At 36.6% G+C, this 23891-nt stretch overlaps 5 protein-coding genes across 14 annotated transcripts; 3 read left to right on the forward strand and 2 right to left on the reverse strand.

The window, feature by feature from the left end:
- The first annotated feature begins 4836 nt into the window (after nt 1–4836).
- LOC107629045 (tropinone reductase homolog At5g06060) lies at nt 4837–6744 on the forward strand. Its single transcript, XM_016331730.3, has 3 exons — nt 4837–5610; nt 5724–6151; nt 6224–6744. Exons 1-3 carry the CDS (start codon nt 5519–5521, stop codon nt 6511–6513), a joined length of 810 nt encoding a protein of 269 aa, XP_016187216.1. The 5' UTR covers nt 4837–5518; the 3' UTR covers nt 6514–6744.
- Nucleotides 6687–10303, reverse strand: LOC107629046 (elongation factor 2). 2 transcript variants are annotated; one of them, XM_088510096.1, is made up of 6 exons: nt 10260–10300; nt 10044–10092; nt 9611–9661; nt 9439–9526; nt 8963–9356; nt 6687–8892 (listed from the first exon to the last, which is right to left on the reverse strand). In XM_088510096.1, the coding sequence occupies exons 3-6, from the start codon at nt 9611–9613 to the stop codon at nt 6846–6848; spliced, it is 2532 nt and encodes an 843-aa protein (XP_088366222.1). In that variant the 5' UTR covers nt 9614–9661; nt 10044–10092; nt 10260–10300; the 3' UTR covers nt 6687–6845. The 2 variants fall into 2 exon arrangements, with proteins under 2 accessions (XP_088366222.1, XP_088366221.1); XM_088510095.1 differs by having other exon boundaries at nt 10044–10303.
- Nucleotides 10304–11409: 1106 nt separating this feature from the next.
- Nucleotides 11410–13497, forward strand: MTPB1 (metal tolerance protein B1). Of its 3 annotated transcripts, none has more exons than XM_016331723.3 (2): nt 11410–11736; nt 12216–13497. In XM_016331723.3, the coding sequence occupies exon 2, from the start codon at nt 12321–12323 to the stop codon at nt 13476–13478; it is 1158 nt and encodes a 385-aa protein (XP_016187209.1). In that variant the 5' UTR covers nt 11410–11736; nt 12216–12320; the 3' UTR covers nt 13479–13497. The 3 variants fall into 3 exon arrangements, with proteins under 3 accessions (XP_016187209.1, XP_016187210.1, XP_088366223.1); XM_016331724.3 differs by having other exon boundaries at nt 11450–11736; nt 12302–13497; XM_088510097.1 differs by having other exon boundaries at nt 11468–11736; nt 12308–13497.
- Nucleotides 13498–13801: 304 nt separating this feature from the next.
- LOC107629044 (ras-related protein Rab11C) lies at nt 13802–16446 on the reverse strand. The gene is made up of 3 exons (XM_016331728.3): nt 15995–16446; nt 15596–15794; nt 13802–14692 (listed from the first exon to the last, which is right to left on the reverse strand). The coding sequence occupies exons 2-3, from the start codon at nt 15758–15760 to the stop codon at nt 14210–14212; spliced, it is 648 nt and encodes a 215-aa protein (XP_016187214.1). The 5' UTR covers nt 15761–15794; nt 15995–16446; the 3' UTR covers nt 13802–14209.
- A 2433-nt stretch (nt 16447–18879) lies between these two features.
- LOC107629042 (protein THYLAKOID ASSEMBLY 8-like, chloroplastic) lies at nt 18880–23788 on the forward strand. Of its 7 annotated transcripts, none has more exons than XM_021117871.2 (5): nt 18880–19226; nt 20011–20624; nt 22152–22556; nt 22902–23292; nt 23449–23788. In XM_021117871.2, exons 3-4 carry the CDS (start codon nt 22170–22172, stop codon nt 23289–23291), a joined length of 777 nt encoding a protein of 258 aa, XP_020973530.1. In that variant the 5' UTR covers nt 18880–19226; nt 20011–20624; nt 22152–22169; the 3' UTR covers nt 23292; nt 23449–23788. The 7 variants fall into 7 exon arrangements, with proteins under 7 accessions (XP_020973530.1, XP_088366225.1, XP_088366224.1 ...); XM_088510099.1 differs by having other exon boundaries at nt 23458–23788; XM_088510098.1 differs by having other exon boundaries at nt 20239–20624; nt 22157–22556.
- Nucleotides 23789–23891: the final 103 nt, after the last annotated feature.

A 23891-nucleotide genomic window follows, 5' to 3' on the forward strand; every position in this document is an offset into this window, starting at 1 on the left:
TCACGAGGTTCTCAAGAAAATTTTATAAATTTTGATCCTGTTACGTCAAGCATGACAATTGATATATTAATCGAATATATGTATTTTGTATTCATTAAATTATAATTGTCTCCAATTTAATTATGTGTATACCTTTAATTTGGTATAAAATTAGTAGATTATCCTCTTGGGATATAAGGATTATTGTACCCTTCAATTTTATAAAGATTTGGTTTTGGAATAAATTGATTGAACATTATGCTGCCAAAGTAGCCTCTTTTGTGAAAATTAATTTATTCAAAACATTAAGAATATGGTGATATGTAATTCATGCGAATATTGGTCGGCCCAAAGGAAGGTCTATATTTGGCCGAATTACATACACATATTGATAGTAAATACATGTTTGGGTATAACTAATTAAGAATAAAGTAATACTTATTATTTATGCGAACAATAATCGGCCCAAAGGAAGTTTATTGTTTAGCCAAATAATAAGCATTGCACACTTCTATTTATTTTCTATTAATTATGCGGTCAATAATCGGCCCAAAGGAAGGTTATTGTTTGGCCAATTAATAGAAAATATATGCGTAATAAATAGGTTGCGAAGTTTAAGTTTCCATGTGCGCATTAAGTCGGTCCAAAGAAAGGCTTAATGTGTGACAGGAATTTTGACAATATTTGATTACTGCAATGAGAGTATCACTTACAGTTAATTTTTCTATCCAAAGATTGAAAATTAATGTTGTACTAGATATCTCAATATAGATTTTTTACCCATTAATTAACTAATATTTACTGCATATTCTTTTTGTTCTAATCCAGAAACTATGGCTTTAGCTACCAATGTTTCTACACAAATTAGTAGTATTCCTATGCTGAATGGTTCAAACTTTAAAGTTTGGAAGGATACCGTGGAGATTGTCCTCGGTTGTATGGATCTAGATATAGCTCTTCGAGAGGAGAAACCCACTTCCACTCTGGAAAATCTCAATGAGGTTAAAATAGAGAAGTGGGAGAGATCCAATCGAATGAGCATTATGATCATGAAACGCTCAATTCCTGAGGCGTTTCGGGGCTCAATTACTGAGGATAAAGATGCCAAACAGTTCCTAAAGGATGTTGAAAAATTCTTTACTAAGAATGAAAAGGCGGAGGCAAGTAGTCTTTTGAGCAAACTTGTCTCTATGAGGTATAAAGGTAGAGGGAACATAAGGGAGTACATTATGGAAATGTCTCATCTTGCTTCAAAATTGAAAGCACTAAAGTTAGAGTTATCTGAAGATTTACTCGTGCATTTCATTTTGATTTCCCTTCCTGCACACTTTGGGCAATTCAAAGTGAGTTATAACACTCTGAAGGACACTTGGTCCTTAAATGAGCTTATATCTCACTGTGTGCAAGAAGAAGAGAGGCTACAACAAGATAAGACTGAAAGTGCTCACATGGCTTCATCTTCTCAGTATAAAAGAAAGCGTGATACTACTGCGGATGTGACTTCTCAGCAGAAAAAGGCTAAGAAACAAGATCAAGTTTCAACTTGTTTCTTCTGTAAGAAGGTGGGACACATGAAGAAGGATTGTACCAAATATGCCACATGGCGTGTAAAGAAGGGTATAGTTCTTACTTTTGTTTGTTCTGGGGCTAGTTTAAGTTATGCACCTGTTGATACTTGGTGGGTAGATTCTGCTGCTACTACTCATGTAAGTGTTACTATGCAGGGTTGCCTGTGGAGCCGACCGCCAAGTGATGCTGAAAGATACATCTATGTGGCAGACGGCAATATAGTTGCAGTCGAAGCTATAGGAACCTTTAGATTATATTTCACGAGTGGATTTTACTTGGATTTATTAGAGATATTTTATGTACCGTCATTTAGACGAAATTTGGTTTCTGTTTCTCGTTTGGACAAATCAAGTTATTTTTGTTCATTTGGAGACAATAAAGTTAGTCTCTTTTACAATTCGAATAATATTTGTTCTGATCATTTGGTGGATAATCTATATAGGCTTAACTTAAATTCCTATAATAATGAAATACTGCAAACGGGTACAAAACAAAAAAAAACTGAATGAGAATTCGTCATCATTATGGCACAAACGCCTAGGCCACATCTCTAAACAGAGAATTCAGAGGCTCGTGTCGGATGGAATTCTCGGACCCCTAAATTTGGCGGATTTTGAAGTCTGCATTGAGTGCATAAAGGGAAAAAGGACAAACAAAAGGAAATTAGGTGCCGAGAGAGCTAAAGATGTCTTAAAACTGATACATACCAATATATGTGGCCCATTCCCTACTGTCTCTTGGAATGGACAACGGTACTTTATTACGTTCATAAATGATTACTCTCATTATGGGTATCTATATTTAATTCATGAAAAGTGTCAAGCCTTGGATGTTTTCAAGTCTTTCAAAGATGAAGTTAAACTTCAACTTGGAAAGAAAATTAAAGCTGTCAAATCTGATCGTGGTGGTGAATACTACGGAAGATATGATGGTACAGGTGAGCAACATCCCGGGCCTTTTGCTCTTTTTCTAGAGGAGTGTGGTATTGTTCCGCAATACACCATGCCAGGCAAACCTAGCATGAATGGTGTTGCAGAGCGAAGGAACCGAACTCTTAAAGACATGATGAGAAGTATGATTAGTCATTCTTCCTTGCCTGAATCACTCTGGGGAGAAGCCTTAAAGACCGCAGTGTACATCCTTAATAGGGTGCCAAGCAAAGCAGTTAACAAAACCCCATATGAAATTTGGACTGGGAAAAGGCTCAGTATAAAGCATTTGCATATTTGGGGATGTCCAGCTAAGGTGCGACCTTATAGGCCGCATGAAAGAAAATTGGACTCAAGGACAATTAGTTGCTACTTTGTTGGTTATGCTGAGCGTTCACGGGGGTACAAGTTTTACAATCCTGCATCAAGGTCTATTTTGAGATAGGAAATGCGAGATTTCTTGAGGATGTTGAGTTTGGGGGGAAGGAAATATTAGGAATGTTGCTTTTGATGAGGATTCTGTAACTGACAATGATCAGGTCCTTGTGCCTATTGTTGTTCAAGATACAGTTATAGTACAAGAGCAAAATGAGAATCCTACTGTAGATCCAGTTACAGTACAAGAGAACAATGAGAATATTGTTGTTGCTCGAGATACTGCTACAGTACAAGAAAATGATGAGAATCCTCATCAACCCCAACCCATACAGCAAGCTCAACAACCTCAAGAAGTGTCATTAAGGAGATCCAATAGAAAAGGAGAAAATCCATCTATTGTCTCAAACAAGCTTCCCGTTAATGGTATCACAAGTTTAATTAAGTCATTACCTCATGATTTTGAGGTAAATATTATAGATAAATGTGTATACCGCAAGTTCAGTGGGAGTGTTGGGTAGATACTTGAGCAATCCGGATATGGATCATTGGATAGCTGTTTAACGCGTAATGCGTTATTTAAAGAGAACAAAGGATTACATGCTTATTTATCGGAAGATCAGAAAATTTTGGAGATCATTAGGTACTCTGATTCCGATTTCATGGCATATGGTTGCAAAACTTTGTCACTGAGTTTCATATAGTAGATGACATTGAAAGGCCATTAAAGATATTTTGTGACAATAAGTCAGCAGTACTATACTCCAATAACAATAAGAGCTTGACAAAAATCGAAGCATACAGATATCAAGTTCTTAGTTGTCAAGGAGAAAGTTTAAGAAAAACAGATTTCCATAAGACATATAGGAACAGAGTATATGCTAGCAGACCCATTACCAAGGGATTGACCCCTAAAGTTTTTCATGAGCACACTGCTCGGATGGGTGTCAATATTTGTGATGCCTTGGTTTAGTGGGAGTTTATGCTATATGTCCTATGACAGATATTGAGTTATTTTTCTGCAGAATTAAGTTGATGGTTTATTTCATGTTATGTGAAATGTTCATTTTGCAATATTTATATTGTGTTTGATCTCAATAAAGTTGGACCAGCTGGAAATAGACATGCATGAGATCACTTGGCATGTAATTTCCATATTACTCATCCAAATTTGATCTATGTCGTTAAGTATATTAGGATAGTGATTGGCGTGGTTTAGTCACGGCATTTAATGTGATAAAAGATGCGGTAGTTCCATATCTAGTGTATGAGACGGACCAGATTGTTAAAGTAATGAGAGAAATAGCATTCAGATGCGCGCATAAAGTTTATAAAGATGTGATTATGTCAAGAAATAATATATGTATAGCCCAAGTGGGAGATTGTTAGGAAATTATTTGATTTCCTAACTTATTTGTGGGCAATACATATATTAATTATAATCACAAATTATGCTATTTCCAATTAAATGACTTATATAATGATGATCTCATTTATTGTTTTAAATGCTAATTGGATAAGTCATTATTACTTTTGATTTGGAATTAAATGAGAATAAAACCGGATATTATCTTTTGTTCCTTAGATAATTATCTTTTTGGATTTTAGATATATTATCTTTTGGGCTTAAGATACTATTTGATTTGGGCTTAAGGGTTTAATGGGTGCCATGCTCAAATATAAATAGACCTACAGGGTTTCGGTCCCCAATATACCAAAAGCCGCCTTTGTTGCTCTTTTCCCATCAAAAGAGTTGCAGTTCAGCCTCCTAGGAATACAGAAGGCTTTGGTTGAGGAAGATCGAAAGAACCACAAGATCCAAACTCTTCCAATCATAATTCATGTTTATGAATTCAGGTACGCTTCCGCATTATGATATATATATTTTTGGTGATTCAATATGGATGATCTGGGTCATTGGAATTAATTTATTCCAACAAATATGCGATATCATGATGAGTGTCCTTATGCGTTTTAGATATTTGTGTTATGTAGCCACTTTGTTCTCTTGATATGATTTAATTTGGATTACTAATAATAAGAAACAGTGTTTGTGTGTTATGATATGTAGTTTGGCTATTCATGGTGTATGAGCATTGGTTGTTAATACTTGACCCAGTGGGGAGCAGAAAAGTGTTTGAAACAAATAGCAATAGGCATTTTCAAGTGTATCATTCAGATTTGATCACCTCAATAGGCACTTTTTTCAAAGTTTTATCAAATGCCGTAGCGGAACCAAATTGAATTCTCCACTGTACTGAACCAAGTTACGCATGCAATTACGATATAGTATACGAATACCTTCCTTTTCTTCTCCACGTCTCAAAAGTAAAAGCAAAGTGCTGATCAAATTTAGTGTTAGATTAAAACATTTTTGTCCAAAACCGTTGGAGTAGCTTTGTTCTCTCCTCAAATTAAGTAATAATAATAACAATAATTAGGTGCTTGATGGAAAGTTTCCCAAGAAAAATATAAGTAAAAGCCGCTCCAAATATAACAAGTACATATAGACAAGGTTATTTATTAGAATTTTTTTCACTAGCTAATCATAAATTTAAGTGTCACATTCATGTCACTACTATATATATAGCCCATTCAGGAAGATGGAAGAAAAGGCTATTTTGTAACTAAAAAACAGAGAGAGAGAAATAATTAATTAAGGAGAGATGGCTGAAGCATCAAACATTGGTAGCCAAAGCAGTAGATGGTCCCTTCAAGGGTTGACAGCCCTCGTTACTGGTGGATCCAAAGGAATCGGGTTCCTCTCTAGTCCTCTCATCTTTCATTTTTTCCCCCTTCTTGCACCTTAATTATGTATTTTTATTGTTTAAAAGCTTATTAACATTGTGTGCAACAATGAACAAATATTAGGTATGCAATTGTGGAAGAGTTAGCAGGGCTAGGGGCCAGGGTACACACTTGTTCTAGGAACGAAGCTCAACTTAATGAGTCCTTACATGAATGGAGTGCAAAGGGATACCATGTCACAGGTTCTGTATGTGACATGGCGTCTCGTCCGCAGAGAGAAGACCTCATTGCTAAAGTCTCTGGTTTGTTTAACGGCAAACTTGACATCCTTGTGAACAATGTTGGAACCAATTTTCAAAAGGAGACCACTGAGGTCACAGAGGAAGACTTCAGATTCCTTGTGAGCACGAATCTTGAATCTGCTTTCCACATAAGCCAGCTTGCTTATCCACTCCTCAAATCATCACAGGCTGCAAGCATAGTCTTCATATCCTCCATTGCAGGCGTGGTCTCACTAGACATGAAAGGAACCATATACAGTGCAGCAAAAGGTAAACAACACACCTATTTATTTGGTGTCTTTTGATTATGAGATTCTAAGAGGGATTAATAACTGGTTGCAGGAGCAATCAACCAACTGACAAGGAATTTGGCATGTGAATGGGCAAAACATAACATAAGGACTAATTGCATTGCGCCGGGGCCAATCAAAACCAGTCTGGCTGAAAGGGTATTAAACTTAGACGGAGAGACAAAACTGTTGGATGCTTTTGTTTCGCGAACTCCTCTTGGACGGATGGGAGAGGCAGGGGAGGTGTCTTCCATTGTAGCATTTCTTTGCATGCCTGCGGCTTCTTACATAACTGGACAGACCATTTGTGTCGATGGCGGCTTAACTGTCAACGGTGTCTAAATAACTTTGGCTTCTAAAATGCACCTCCTATTACTTTGTATGATTTAGTTGTTCGAAAATAAGGATCTATCATCATAGAACCATAGGCTGAATTTGTAATAATCACAAAGAAAGTTTGCATTAATAATATTATGTATGTGATGATTGTAGTGTTCAAATATATCCTTGTAATGTGTTAGAAAACATAATTTGATCATCCATGAATAATATGGGTTAAGTTTCATAATTTAATATAGGTACTTATTCAGTCCAAACCCTACAGGGATAACTGATTTATTCATATATAAATATAAATACTGATACATGCAATATTAATATTGAGGAGGGTGAGTTCAGAGCTTGTCTTCATATTCAGAGAGAGGTGTGATCTGCTCCTTCAAGCCTTTTCTCTTACGAATATCAATAACAAGCTGAGAAGCTTGGGACCCAGGATCCAACGGATCAGAAGACATCATATCCCAATGATCAAACACAGACTGCGGGAAAGCCTGACCGGAAGTGGCAGCTCTGAGAGTGCTCGAGAATCCAAAGGACTCAATCACCGGCAAATAAGCTTTGATATTATACAACGGTGTTCCGGGTCTCTGCATTTCCTCGAACACATGGCCTCTCTTCTGGTTCAGCACACTGTATATCCCACCCAGTGCATGTTCAGGTGCTTGGATTTCAACAAGGTAAACCGGTTCCAGTAGCCTCGGTTTCGCGGTTAACTGCGATGCATAGAACACTCTTCTTGCGGTTGGAATGATCTGGCCACCACCTCTGTGGATTGCGTCGGCGTGGAGAACCACATCACAGACTTCAAAGCAGATTCCCCTCATGTTTTCTTCGGCGAGTGCACCTTCTTTTGAAGCCCATTGGAACCCAGCTACAATGGAGTCTTTGATTTCGTTCAGGTACTGAACACCCTTACACATGTCAACCACAATGTTAGGCCCAATGGTTTCCGGTCCGAAGCACCAGATTTTCTTGGCCAGATCCTTGTCCCATCCGAATTCTTCCGAGAGGATCTTAGACCGGTTTTTGGGGTCGTCTTTTGGACCGATTCGGCCCTCGTCGATGGCCTCCGCGAGACCTTCCTCCATTGGCCTTGCTTCCATGTAGAGACGGTTATGTTTGTTGGGTGACTTGCTCATCACGGTACGGCAAGAACGTTCTAGAACAGTCTCGCGGAACGACACCACAGGGTCGGATTTTATTATCTCAGCACCTCCCATGAAATCTTCCTGCAAGTCCTTCAGACAGATCTCAAGATGGAGCTCGCCGGCGCCTGCGATGATGTGCTCCCCTGACTCCTCTATGGTGCACAGTACCATGGGATCCGATTTCGCCAACCGTTTTAGGCCTTCAACAAGTTTGGGAAGGTCTGAAGCTACCTTGCACTGCACGGCAACTCGCACCACCGGCGAAACGGAGAACTTCATGGCGCGAATCGGGTGTGCGTCGGCCTCCTTCTCGTTTGTCAAGGTTGCATTCTTGGTAATGAATTGGTCCAACCCAACCATGGCTACTGTGTTACCACATGGAACATCCTCAACAGTTTCCTGCTTCTTCCCCATCCAAATCACAGTTCTCTGCACATTCTTCACATACAAGTCTTTCTTCTGTCCCGGAACATAATTCGGACCCATGATTCTTACTTTCAAACCGGTCGAGACCTTGCCGGAGAACACTCGGCCGAAGGCGAAAAACCTTCCCTTATCAGAAGCAGGAATCATTTTGGATACATATAGCATCAACGGTCCATCAGGATCGCAGTTTCTGATGGCGGTTGCGTAAGGATCATCGAGAGGACCCTCATAGAGATTCTCCACACGGTACCTTTGTGCCTTTGAAGGGGATGGAAGATGGAACACCATCATTTCAAGAAGTGCACTACTTGCTGGAAGCCAATTCTGCATTACACGCTTCATCAATTGTTTCCCCATGAGTTCTTTCTCTTCCGATTTCATGGTGACACCAAGCTTCTGCAGCATGGGCCAGAGCTTGTCCTTCTCATCATTCATACAAGTTGCGATCATCTGTTTGATTGGCTCATAACAAAACTGAACAAAACCTCGCTTACAAGTTGGAGAGCCTGTGTTCTTCGTTGTCCATTTCTTAGTTGCTGGATCAAAGAAATTCTCACCCCACAGCCTCTCCATCATCTTCGACTCATCAACTCCAAACTTAGAAGCATACATTTTAGCAAAGTTGGTCAGAGTGAACGCCCAGCCGTGTAAACCGGCCGAGAACGCCACGGTCCCTTTCTCCGGGTAGACCTGAACATCACCAAGAAGGGGATCTTCATATGTAGCCATGATAACATTAGCATTCTCAATAACCTTTTGGAATGTCTGGTATGCTTCTTCTCCCTCCACTTGAAGCTCGAGGAAGCATCTGTTATCAACTATTCAATTAATCTAACTGAATTGTAACAAATTCACAAACTGAAGACTAATAATAATACCTGTCCATCTTGTTAATGGTGAGAACAGGTCTGATCCTTTCGCCGAGGGCTTGCCGGAGAACAGTTTCTGTTTGGACACAGACACCTTCAATACAATCCACCACCACGAGTGCGCCGTCGGTGATACGCAATGCGGCTGTAACCTCAGATGAGAAATCCACATGGCCAGGGGAATCAATGAGGTTGATGAGATAATCATTACCCTGCCTCTCTCCCTTGAAGTTCTTGAGAGCTTCATCAGTCATCTCATAATAGAGGGATATTCCGGTAGACTTGATTGTGATGCCGCGCTCTGCTTCGTCCTGCCGTGTGTCCGTCATCCGGACGTCGCCGGCGGCTTCCTTTGCAATGATACCAGCAGCAGCCACCAGAGAATCAGTGAGAGTGGATTTTCCTGCAACATGAAACTATTAAACATCAACACAAGAATGTTATAGATTCACATTTGCAATTTGTTCTGCCACATCGATGCATACCGTGATCAACGTGTGCAATGACAGACATATTGCGAATGTTGTGCTTCAAGTTCATAATACGCCGAAGCTCTTCTGCTGTAAACTTCACCTGCAAAAATTAACAGAAATTCATAATTGTTGATAAAGATTCATCCAATAAAAATTCATAAATAACCTTAATTTATTAACTTACCATCTTGACTAAGTGTTATTTTCCACCGAAAGGACTTGAAATGATGTAAGACTGCCAGAGAAAAAATTGAGAAAGATTACAAGATCAATATAATCTTCTTGAATACAAGATACTCCCTCATAAATAAGCAACAGAAAATAACTAGCTGCTAAATACAAACAAGGGGAAACATCTAAGCTTCTATCATATGCATAATCCATTGGCAGTAGTAGTAGTGCATGGATCTAGCAGGTTATGTAACTGGAATTTAAAAAAAACAATGAGCTTATTATGCAGAGTACAGAACAAAGAAGAAAGGAAAAATATGATCAGATTCTGACACTATCAGCAACCATCGATTCATACATGAAATATCAAGAGGAAACAACATATATATAAAGAAAAAGCAAGTAATTTTAATAGATCATCAAAAAGCTGTGAAGACACTACAAACCTGGTTGCACGAAGATGATGGAAGACATGCTGGATAATATTTTTTTTTTCTTAAGACAAAGAAACAAAAAAACAAGAAACAACAAAAACGGTCATCAAATGTGTCAATAAGCAAGAAACTAGCATGTAATTAACATCTGACAACATGATTCATTGAAACATGAATTAGATGAAATTAAGAGTAACACAGAACAACTGTTGTGAAGTAAAAACGGACCTGGAAAGAGAGAAAGAGCGGGGGAAGTTACGTGCAGCCTCTTTACTTTTAATGTATGGTAGACTTATATAATGTGTTAGTTGATTAGTTCACTTAGTTGGATAGTGACTCAATTCTGATGAGTCATTACCGCCAGTAGTTTCTGGTGTTGTTCTTTTTTTTTTTTTTTTTGGTGTTGTTCAGTTATAATAATAATGAGATTGGGCTTCACACTTTTTAAACCCTCTTTTACGACCAAAAAATAAGGTTGGCCCAAGAAAGACATTGTATCCATGCATTTGACATTGATATCGACATATTGATTTATTAAGCAGAAAGAGAAATTATGTTTTATTTGAAAATATTAGGCTTGTGTGTTTAGTTTCAATTAATTTGCATTTAATTTGGTATGAAATATCATGATGAGCTTCAAATTGATTCATTTTTAAGTGGTTGAAAAGCCACATTTAGATCGACCAATCATTGGGAAATACCTCATGATTATTATTCAAGCGGTAATATAATATTTTAGATAACTGGCTATTGATCTTGTTTCAACAGTATAGTGGAGAAGTCACCAAAAAAAAAAACAGTATAGTGGAGTTAAGTAAATTAAACAACTAACTATACTACTTTTACATACAACTATTAGCCACCAAATCATTTATTAATATAAAATATAAAAAAATTATTTACACATTAAAATTAATAATTAAAATTAATCATTAGGTATAATTTAATTTATTTTAATATATATTTTATATTTTATTTTAAAAATTAATTTTAATATACATTTAATATAATTATATAAAATATATATTAAAATATATTAAAAATAAATAAAAAAGATAAATTAACAAATATATATAAATATATAATAACTAATTTTTTATATACAATGATATACATAATATATAATTATTAAAATATCTAATATTAGTATATTTTATCATTCACAATGAATTGAATTGAACCTAAAAATATTTTGATATAATATATAATTATATTACGTATATATTAAAATTAACAACTAAAATTAAGTATTAATATAAAATATATTTTAAATATAAATATATATTAAAAATAAATTAAATTATATATATATATTAATGATTAATTTAGTATATAAATAGTATTTTTGTATAATATACAGTATATGGAATGAAATCACAAATCAGACCAATTATTACTTTTTTTTTTTTTTAAGCTCCGTTTTTCCGCTCTATACATTCTTTGCAGTTTTTACTGTCAATCTCTCTCTCTCTCTCTCTCGCTGGGAGCTAAACGCTCGTTGGGGCTTCCGTCGGAACACTTCCAAACGACGCTTAGCCCCTTTCAATCCAAACACACGCCTTTAACTCTCCGCCGATGACCCTCACACACTTTTTGAGTTGATCTCATCGCTTCATACCTCTTCCTTCTCATATCTCCCCGGACACAATTCCCATTTTCCAATTCAGGCTTTCCTCTTCTCCACAGATTCTAACATCATACTCTGGTACTGTTTTAAATTTTTCTTGTTTTCTCTAGCAAATTTGTTCTTATAACAACATCTTTTACTTTCTATGATTACATTTGTTTGTTCTGATTGGTCACTCAAAAGACGTGTTTACATTTTTTAATGTGTGGAATTTGGGCTCTTAGCTTTGTCTCTTTGATTTTCTCAAATTCCCAACGACCCTCGAATTATAAACTTGTTTCTTCAATTTGAAGTTGTCAAATTAGTCATTAATCCTCATTAATAAGTATTACTACTCATATGTCATTTTTTTCTTCTTATTTTATGGCAATGAACTCTTCTTTCTTCAGTTTGAAGTTGTCAAATTGTTATTGATCCTCCACTAGTGCTAATAACTAGAATGTTTTTATTGTTCTTATTTTATGTTAATTACTGACCCTTAAAGTTGGAAATTGTCAAACTTTCTATGAACCCACCAAACACGGCCTTTACCCAATCTAAAGCTTTGTTTTTGACAGATGTTGATTTTGGCAATCATACAATATAAATGTGGTAAGTCCTGGGAGATGACTTTTGGTGAATGATTCATTTGTTTTGTTGGTAGAACCAGTTTGTTGAAGCGAATGGAGCTAGAAGAAGCTCCAGTCTTGGAAGAAGAGTCCAAGCTGGAAATTGAGATACACAGTGTCTTTAAGGAATCCGATGTTCCTCCAATAATTGTCAAGTCAGTATGCGATTCTGTTTGCCCTTTTTCCAGGGACGAGAACAGTTTGGTGGCGTCCAAAGAGTCATCCAAATCAGCAAAGAAACTCTGTGGACTCATAGCTTGCTATGCCATTGTTATGCTTGTGGAAGCAATTGGTGGAATAAAGGCCAACAGCCTAGCTGTTATCAGCGATGCGGCACACGTGCTTTCTGATATCGGAGGATTCTGCATCTCTCTCTTTGCAGTATGGGCTTCTGGCTGGGATGCAACACCGCATCAGTCTTTTGGATACAATAGACTTGAGGTTTTGGCTGCACTTTTATCTGTGCAGATAATTTGGGGGATATCTGGTTTTTTAGTATACGAAGCAATAGGTCGACTTGTGCATCGCAGCGCCAGGGTGAATGGAACGCTCATGTTTGCAATTGCAGCATTTGGTTTTGTGTTTAACTTTATCATGGTTGTATGGCTTGGTCATGATCATAGTCATAGTCATGACCATCATCATGGTCACAATCATAGTCATCATCATCATCATGATTGTGGACACTTGGATCATGATCATGGGAACGAGGAACTAGCTAAAGTAACTGATGAAGAGGACCTAAACCTGCTTTCAAGTAGTCAGAGAAATGTTAATGCCTTGAACATAAATCTGCAGGGTGCCTATTTGCATGTCATTACAGATATGATTCAATCTATCGGAGTGATGATTGCTGGAGCCATAATATGGGCTAAACCAGAATGGTTGGTGGTTGATCTTATATGTACACTCATATTCTCTGTTATATCTTTGGGAACTACCATGCCTATGCTTAGGAGTATTTGTGGCATTCTTATGGAAAGGACACCAAGTGAGATCAATGTCATGAAACTAGAAAATGACCTCAGAAGTTTGAAGGGGGTGCAAGGTATTCATGACCTGCACGTTTGGGCCATAACAGTTGGAAAAACTGTTCTATCTTGTCATGTAGTAGCTGAGTCTGGCATAAATTCCATTGATTTACTTGGCAGGATTAGATATCATTGTGAGAAAACATATAAAATACAACATGTAACCGTACAAATTGAGTGAGATTTCATACTTTTTTCTCTGATTGTTTCTCCTTTCACGTATTTACAGATGCATAGTTGTCAAGCTTCACAGGATGTGTCTTGTTCGTTTTACTTGCAGCCTTTTTAAGTACACGAAAAAAACAGACATCCTTTCCCTTTGATAAATAAGTGTAAGTGTATAACCTCTGATAAATAATGCCGCGTTATTTGCTTCCTTAATATAAACATCAAAATGATTAGTGTATTTGCACAGAAGCTAGCCGATTCTAACTAATATACAAGGTTAGTTGGTTGGTTGCTATACTTTAGGCAAGTGATTTGATCTATGGGGGAAAAGGAGATTTAAAAAGAAGGGATCATATATTCTATCAAGCAGGCTGGTCCAAAAGTAGCCTTCATAAAAACAACGAACTAACAAAAACCAAAGAAAGAACCAGCTAAGTATAATCTTACATGGCTTCTGAGATGTCACATTCTGATTGACCACGCTATATCATCAATATCTGTCAGTTCCAAATATTACATCGATTCATGAGAAACTATCAAATAACAGAGGAGATAATCCAAAGACACTATCGTTTTTATAGAATTTCACAAGCTTCCTCGTTGCAACTCAATGAAGTAAAATGTACTCTACATGTTTCTCTCTCACCCATAAAAGAAAGGGGAAAAAAAGGGGCGCAAAAAACAGAATTGGAAGAGGGGGAAAAAATAATATCTGCCAGCAACGATTCATCCTCAAATGTCACATTAGGTAGAACAGCAGCCTCTCTTTGTGTTCCCAGATGTATCAGCAACATTGATTGTTGTTCCTTGACCAGGAACTGTACTACCAGCAGCTTCCTGGGCTGCCAGTGCCTTTTTGCTTACAATATGATAAATCTCGGTCAAAATAGTTTGGAATGCCTTCTCAATGTTGGTTGCTTCCAGTGCGGATGTCTCGAGAAATGATAGACCTTCCTTCTCTGCCAACGATTGACCATCATCCCCTGAAACTGCCCTAAGATGGTTTAAATCAGATTTATTCCCAGCCATCATGATAACTATGTTAGAATCTGCATGGTCCCTCAATTCACGGAGCCACCTTTGCACATTGTCAAAGGTTTGCCTCTTAGTTATGTCATACACAAGGAGAGCACCAACAGCACCTCTATAATAAGCACTGGTGATGGCTCGGTACCGCTCCTGACCTGCCGTGTCCCAGATTTGTGCCTTAACAGTCTTTCCCTCTACCTGTGGTGGTCCGACAAAGAATTGATCATTATCGGTAAATTCATAAATCATCTCCAGATAACATCATATTGAAAACAACTGTTTAGAATAAGAAAACAGTTTACTCTCAAGTCTCAACAATCAGCATGTAGTAACAAACATAAACGCTCCAGGACCAATACATTCATTGTCATTTAGTTACCGACTGAGTTCTTGTCCATGAACAGGACCAGACATAAACCTGGAGAATTTTTTCATAAAACCTGAGGCACCCAAGTTAGAAGCATAAGACCAATCACTGGTTTACAAAATCTTAATGGCCAATTAACAATTGGGAAAATGCATATAACTTGTATAAGAATTTTCTCGTACTACTTAATATCATGAAAATATATAGTACGAGTGAAAAATATCCAATGTTTATGCTTGTTTAAGTATGGCACATCACATTATGATTTATATTGATCTACCAATACCACTTTATTTTATATTGAATCCCAGCTAATGAGACAAGGCTTAGTTGTATCTAACTTGAGCGCACCAATTCTATGCAAGAAATTTTCTTATAAATCATAGTTCTCTACTCCTCTCCACTTCATTCGGAGCACATAAAGCTAAAACCATTCCACCAAAACTATCTCAGAAGAGGATCTGCTTTAGAAATTCTTGAATCCTTAAGCAATCAGTGCTTTGGAGCAAAAACATTAAAATAAATTATCATACTCCAATGCTACAAATGCAAAATACCACGTAGAAATCCAATCAGAAGCAAAAATGGCAAGATTAAATAAAAAAGAATCCATAAACATAAGAAAACAACAAAGGATCAAGAAACAAACAACGGTATGCGAACGCATTTAGAATTTCACATAACACAAACAGGTAGAAGCAGCAAAGAACTGCAGAAAAGAGAAAGTTAAGTACCTGAAGAGTTCTGGTGGCGAATTCAACGCCGATGGTGGATTTGGACTCCAAGCAAAACTCGTTGCGCGTGAACCTCGAGAGAATGTTGGATTTGCCAACGCCAGAGTCACCGATCAACACGATCTTGAAGAGGTAATCGTACTCGTGGTCCACCCTGTGAGCCATGAGATCCTTCTTCTCCTTCTCCGATCTCTCGAACCTAAAACCAGAAGATCAGATCCAGCGACGAAAAATAAAAAACAAAAAAACACGAAACCGAACGTTCATTCAGATCCAAAGTCGCACCACGGCGGCGCGTAGCTACACACTCAGAAAAACCGAAACAAAACAAAAAGCGAAGCCACAGATGAGCAGATCTATGTATGAAATGAATTTGGAATAGAGAGAGAGAGAACTAACCGTCAGCGCAAAGCGGATTGATGGATGAGGGAAAAATGAGAATGAAATGCGTTTTGAAGTTTGAAGTGGTTAGTTGTTGAGCTCAGATAAGGAAGTTGAGAGTCGGAGACAGTGAGTAGGGTAAGGTAGAGTTCGGGTAATGGCACGAAGCGGAGGGAAATTGAGTGGAGAAGATGATGAAGGAGGTGCTTGTGGCCGAACTGGCCAATGGGGAACAAAACGGAATTATCGATGAGTGAGAAACCAATTCGAAACCCAAAATAAATAAATATAAATATAAGTTCCGTATTTCTCCTTTTTTTTAATGATAATCGTTATTCGTTAATAATAATAATTAGTGCTATTGTTGTTGATTATTTTTTAGAGTAGACTCTAGAAATAGAAGAAGAAATTATTTATGATACATGATAGGATGATACTAATCTTCTTTATGAATATAATTGAGGGTACATAATATCCCATAAACTAAAAAATCTAATATATTGAATTTAATTTTAATGTAGTGATAATATAAAATATTTTATATAATTGTACAGTTAAATTTGTTTTTTTTTTAATGTTTATTTAATAGTTGTCTAAACTCTAACAAGTAACAACTCAAACTGAATATAATTTATTGAGAATTATTGGGATATAGAAGTTATTTTTTGTTACCCTTAATTTAAATTGTTGAAGTATCATATATGTAAATCTTAGTATAAGGTAGAATGCGACAAAGTCCGTGTGCACGTAGGGCAGTGAGGTGGAAGTATAGGCTGTGGCAGGCTGGCTTCAGGGTGGACGACGTTGCCAGATGCCACCACTGTTTTTCATATCATTACTTTAAACTATGAAAAAGAAAGCTAATTGTCTTTAGATTAATCATTTTTAGCTGTGTGACTATGAATCCTCTAAATAGTTTAAAAGTAATTAATTCTTTGTTTTTTGTTTTACAAATGTATTTACTTCAGAAAATGTTAGTCACCTTATATCAATATCATTTTATTATTTGAGTGTGTGTGTCAGCTGAATATTATACATAGAGCGAGTAAAACAAAAAAATAAGTTTCAATTCATAGTTGAATGTAAAATAACTCAGACCAGGTCAGCATAAAACCTAGCAGTCATGTTTTAATTTGGTCCATTAGAGACTTGGAGCAATTCATGTAAAATTTTATCTTGAATTAATTATTGAGCAAGAAGAAGCCAAAACTTCAAGAGATTAACTATTGTATTGTAAACACAACAAAAACACCAACACGTTTTTTTTTCACCTTCGGGACAACCACTTCCAGCTAAAACAAATTATGTCGCTGGACTTGTATTTTAATTTAATAAATTATGCTGCGGAATCAAACTCGGGACATTATGCTGTTTTTCTTTTTATATTAAAAAAGCCAAACATTCACCAGTTGTATCATCTGTCCTCACATGAACATATTATAATTTCGACGGTTATATAATTAGTTAGTTAATTACATAAGAACTCAATCACGAACCTAGACTAAGTCTCAATTAAATATAGCAATTGTCTAAGTCTCAATTACAAACTATTCTTTTAATTTCTTTTGCATTGTCTGAATCATGCCAAGCAATTGGACTTTTATTTGGTTCTGGTGGGCAACATTATATTCAAGAATGACTGTGACTAGCCATAATTAATTTTCTTTATTTTTTTGTTCAAATTTATGAAAAAAGAAAAATGATGATAACATGCACAAACTTGGAGAAATAAAATTATGAAACTTAATAAAGACCCCAGAGAAATGGAAAAGAAATAATACTCTATATAGAAAGATAGTTACCTAAAGAGATAGACAAATGTTTTGGATGATTTTCTTCCTAAGTATGATTTGGATGCGAACCCAATCATATCTTTCTAATAATGTCAATAAAGCATGGACCAGAGTGGCGTTACCTCTAGATCTTAATTTGCAAGCCAAGTCACAATCTTAATAATTAACTTATACAAAATGGTAGATGTTAATTAGTTCCATTCCTTAATTAATTATTTCAAAGCCTACTAGCTGATCTACATAGCTTTTTTCTTCATGACAGACTCGTGCATTGAAAGTGGACACTCGCTGAAAATTAAAGGATGTTACGCAATTATACAAGCAAATTGCTGGGCAGCCACAACCACCATATCAAAGCCTTCCCTACCCTTCATAGCTAAGGTTCGTAATTTTAAGTTATTCTTGTTCCAATTATTTTATTTTAAGTTATTCTATGCTAATAGGCTGTCCAGTTTTGATTTGGTATAGAGATATGGTATATATGTTATATAGTAGGTCTTTGTAGTTTATAGACCCTTCAATAATTGAAATCAAAGTTGTTTATTATTAGGTTTCTTTCATATCATGTATCCTTATGGACCTTATCTTATCTTAATTGCTTCTTTTTGCACATTCTTTTTAGTTTGTTGCATGATTATTATGCGCGCATTCAAAAAGGATGCATTGGTGTTTTTATTCACGGAGAGGATATTTTCTTAATTTATTTTTTTATTTAAACGTAAATCACAGTAAACTTCTGTTAAGAGTTGCCAATATAGTACATGTAGATTTTGTTAGATTTTCAACCCAGAGGCAAAACCAAATCAGAAAAATTCAACGTTATTATTTCTTAATAACTTTCCAATCATTGAAGAAATAATGAAGGGAACTAACCTTTCAATATATTGAATTGTAATGTTTCAAAATTTACTATTAAATGCATATACAAAAGGGAGGTATTTAAGTATTTGAGAGAATCTGACTCTCCTAATTGGTAAATTTGTAATGGGGTTGTAAATAACTAAATATGTTGCAGTGGGAGGTTTTTTGTTTTGGGTTTGGTCTTGGCTGTTCTGGGCCTTGGCCCAAATGGCCAGGACAAGAAAAAGTAGACCCACCACTCAGGCACTCACTCTCAATCTCTCCCGCTTTCGTGTGTTTGTGTGGCCTTCATTTTCTTTCATCTGTCAGAACGTCTCTGTCTCGCCTTCATTTTTTGAGTCTCTCTCAATCTCACTTGAGTCTCATCTCAGTCACACTCGCCGGCGTCTCGTGGTTCGTCTCGCCGACGTCTCGTCGTTCGTCACGCGGCCTTCCTCGTCATCTCACTCACTCCAGTCTCGTCCCTGGGCTCCTCGTCGCCAGCGGCAGAGGCAACTCGTGGGGTCGTGGCTTGCTTCATCGCTTTCCGTGGGATCGTCGTCGCTCGCCGTCTTCTGGTTTCTTTTCGTCGTCGTCGCGTGGACCGTGGACCGTTGGTGAGTCCCCTGTTCTCTCTTTTCCGGACTTTCCTTCTCCCTGTATGTTGAGATGTTGCTGAATTGCTAAAATCAATTCATTTGCCTTGTTGTTGATCTAAATGTTGCTGTAAATTATGACTGAACTAGAAATTGTTGAATTTGCTGTGGTAAGTTGAATTTGTTGTTGTTGGTTGAATTTGTTGCTGAAAATATCACTGGCTAATTTTTTGGTTGATGAAAATTATCTCTAAGTTGAATTTGTTGCTGATAATCACTGAATCTTGAATTTGTTACAGTTTTGCTGAAATAACCACTTAACTAAATTTTTTGCTGCTGTAAATTATCTTTGGAGCTAAATTTTTTGTTGCTAGAAATTATCATAATTGAATTTAAAATTATCCATGAGCTGAAATTTTTTGCTGGAAGAATAGATTTGATTCTTAGTATTGATTGAGTTGATTCTTAGTCTTACACAGTTAGTGTTGATTTAGTATAATTAGTGAATTTAGTTTTTAATTAGTTTATAACAATGTTATGAAAAATATAGATGCAAATCAAAATAAAATTAATATTAGTCAAATTTTAAATTTGTCCAATAAAAATATAGATATTAATTTTGAGATTATTTTTTGGATTTGATTTACTTATTGTATTATGTTTTGTTCTTTCTATTTAAATTAAAAAAATATTTTATACTAATAATTAATATATTTTTTATTCATACTTTTAAATTTTGAGATATTAATTATGTGTAAGAATTGATATTCCGTTGATATTAATATGTTTGTGAATTCATACCAAGGATCTGAAATTCGGTTCGAACCGGCCGGTCGAATCGGTCGAACCATGAACCGCTGAAGAAAGACTCGGACAAATGCCAAAATTGAATTTCAAAAACTAGAATTGAACCGGTCGGTCGAACCGAACCATGATCCGGTCGGTTTTTTGAATGGGGAATGAAACGTCGCCGTTTCAGCTGTTGCACTTAGCCAGCTAGCCCTAACTCCATCAGTCCATCTTCCCGTGCCAGATTCCAGAACGTGAACGCCTCTGCCTCTCTCACACTCGGTCCAGGGCAGGGCTCCTCTCATTCTCATCGAGCTCCTGGCCGTCCCTCACCTCCGTCCAGCCACTGCCTCGTGCCGCCGCCGTCGTTCCGTCGAACAGCCACCGTCTGCTCGCTCAGTTTCCCCCCACTGCGCAGCAGCCATCGATATCAACCTTCCCTTCCATCGCGCAGCCATCGCAACCTTCCTCCGTTGCGCAGCCACGCCGCCGGCACTGGATCTGTTCTCCGCAACCACTGTCCCGTTCGAAGCCCGTTCGAAGGTGCTCCACCACTGCTCCTTGTCTTGGTCACTCGGTGTCTCTGTCTCCCTCTTGCATGCTCTGTTGAAGGCTTCTTCTAGCTTCTAGGTAAATTTTTTTATTAACTATGATTGATTATTGAACCATTGTTTGATTCTGCGAAGCTCTGTGAACTGTGAAGTCACTGAAGTGTGAACTGATTTACTGATTTACTGAAGTGTGAAGCTCTGTGAATAATTTTTTTATTAACTATGATTGAACCATTGTTTGATTCTGCGAAGCTCTGTGAACTGTGAAGTCACTGAAGTATGAACTGATTTACTGAAGTGTGGCTCTGTGAATAATTTGATTTATTAACTATGATTGAGTAATTGTTTGATTCTTCTAGCTTCTAGTTCTAGGTAATTTTTTTTGTTAACTATGTGATTTACTGATTTTTTATTGCTCTCCGAACTGTGAAATGTGAACTGATTCAACTGAAGTTACTGAACTGAACTGCGAACTTCGTTGAATAATTGTGAATAATTATTGTTAGTTAAGCTGTGAAGTATGAACTACTGAATTTTGTTGTTTGTTGAATAATTGTGAATAATTTTGCTAAATTGGATTTTGTACTTGTTAGTTTGTTAAATTGTTGTGATTCTTGAAATTGAGATTATTGGGTTGCTTTGTTCTTATCAAATTGTTAATTTGTTAATTTGCTAAATTAATGGTGTTATTGTGATTCCTGAGATTGAGATTGTCTTTATTTTTTGGTATTGGGTTGCTGGATTTTCTATTCGGATTTTGTACTTGTGATTCTTCAACCCTAGGTATGAATTTTGTTTTTTGTAATAATAATTGTTGAAACATTGATTAATTGTTGGTTCTAAACCTTGTTGATGATGGCTTGAAGCATGATTAATTTTTGAAGCATTAATTGATTAGGGTAGGGTTGTGTTGTGTCGTTCCAAGATGAATATGATTGTTTTGCTTTGCGATGCTTGCTGGTTGTTATTTGATCTCACCGCATTTCAGCATTTGATCAATGAAATGTTTTGCAAACATTCAGTTTTTGGTTTGCATTTCCATATATTGACTTGGATTTATACCTTACTAAAAGTTATCCAATGGAATAAGTCAAGCTGATCTCATGAAAATCCCAAATGACTAATAAGATTGAATGACAAACTTGGATCAGTTGGATGTTGGCATTTTATGTTTGGTTGGTTGTTTTTGTTATTTGACTTTTGAGTTTGTATTTGAATGAGATCATAACATTCTGATTTATGTAGTATTTTTAATTTGGATAATATTTTAAAGTTTATATTAGACTGTAATTATGTTTTAATGTATTTATTTATATTTTATTTATTATTTTATTATAAAACGGTTTTTTTGGTTCAATCACGGTCAAACCGGTTAAATCTATGAACCAATAAACCAGTAGTTAAAACGGTTCGATGACCGATTCGGTTTTCAGAACCTTGATTCATACTTTTAAATTTTGTTTTGAATTTTAAATATATTTTTTATAATTTTATATTTTATTATGACCGGATTAATTAGTTCAACCAATCATTTACGCGGTTGGACGAGTAATCCAGTTAGATTACTGGTTCTAATAAGTAATAACTATAATTCATGACTATGAAGTGAAGCGTTATACTGATCATGGCGTCTCGTCGTTGCTTCACAATGTTGAGACGGGCTCGTTTGGCTTCAGTATTCCTTCGACACTTCACCACAACTCCCAACACCATCACCCACCACTCTTCTTCATTGTTGTTGCCACCATTACTGAGAGTCTTTGACTCTGCCAAAACGGCGTCGTGTTTCCGGCACTACCACGACGGAAGGCCCAGAGGCCCACTTTGGAGAGGAAAGAAGCTCATTGGCAAAGAGGCGCTCTTTGTCATTCAAGGTTTGAAGCGCTTCAAGGATGACCACGACAAACTTCACAAGTTCATCAAAAACCATGTCTTGAGGCTCTTGAAGCTCGACTTGATCGCTGTTCTCACTGAGCTTGAGCGCCAGGAAGAAGTTTCTCTCGCCCTCACGGTTTCTTTCTCATTCTCTATCTTCTCTTCTATTCACTCTTTCATTGTTTTGTTGGTTGCCCGTAACCTGTTTGTTAGAATGTCTGTTAGAGATATTGCTACTAAGTACTAACATGCTTTGTTCTAAGGTTTGGTTGAAGGATACTATTTAGTTTAATCAACTCTCACTAATAGTGCTTCTAATGACATTTTAAGCTGAATAGTAAATCAAAGTTAATATCAAGAGAGTATTGATATAGTTATTGGATTTGGGGGCATGCCCTTTTTGCTGAAATTTATTTCTATATTGATACTTGTAGGTGGTGTTTGCTCTGTTGGTCTTACAAGTATGTTAGCGAATTTTCAGGTTTTTAAGGTGACGCAAAAGCAAGATTGGTACATTCCGGATAAATACTTGTATAAGGACTTGATTATTGCACTGGCAAGGGCTAAAAAGATGGACGAAGTAATGGAAATGTGGGAAAGCATGAAAAAGGAGAATCTCTACCCTGATTCTCAGACCTATACTGAGGTTATAAGAGGCTTCTTGAAGTATGGATCTCCTGCAGATGCGATGAATGTGTATGAGGACATGAAAAATTCTCCAGATCCACCAGAGGAGCTACCATTCAGGATTCTGTTGAAAGGGCTCTTGCCTCATCCACTTCTGAGAAACAAAGTGAAACAAGATTTTGAGGAAATTTTTCCTGATTCAAGTATATATGATCCACCACAAGAGATATTTGGTGTACGCTGAGGTAGTTGCTTGCTTTCTTATCACTCTTGTCTTATGTTCATAAGCTTGCATTCACATAAACTTTTTTCCCCTTGGTACCCGTGATCACATTTATGTTCAAAGTCTAACGTTAATGAACTTGATTTAGTATCCTATTAACCCCTTTCCTTTTTGATAGGAGCTCCAGGCCTTATGAAGCATTCTGGAAGGAGCTGAGTTGTGGAACAACCAGGGTAGGAGTTGAGGGCCAAGGCTGTTATGGATGGTGCTTCTTGTTTGAGCTTCATTTTGTAGGTTGAGGGTTTACATTTACTGATTAGTCTTTGTATATAGTGTTGAGGTGGATTGAACTTAGATCGGTTTGAAAGATGTTGATGCTCTTTTTCAGTTTCATCGTCCATAACTCCATATCAGCAATGTGCAATTTGTTATCAAAGAAAAATAAATTTTTAGTATTTGCTGAGCAGCATGATGGATATTAAACTTTTAAGCAATGGGTAATTTTTCCTGTTTCAATATGTCCAACAATCCATCTCCCTCTTCTTTTATTTTATTTTTTTTCACTACCTTTATACTATCAATTGATAATTTAGCTTTTAGAGAACATCTTGAAGGCAGGAA

This window comes from Arachis ipaensis, chromosome B3 (genome assembly GCF_059453495.1).
Source record: "Arachis ipaensis isolate K30076 ecotype BB chromosome B3, ASM5945349v1, whole genome shotgun sequence".
In the NCBI taxonomy this organism is placed as follows: domain Eukaryota; kingdom Viridiplantae; phylum Streptophyta; class Magnoliopsida; order Fabales; family Fabaceae; genus Arachis; species Arachis ipaensis.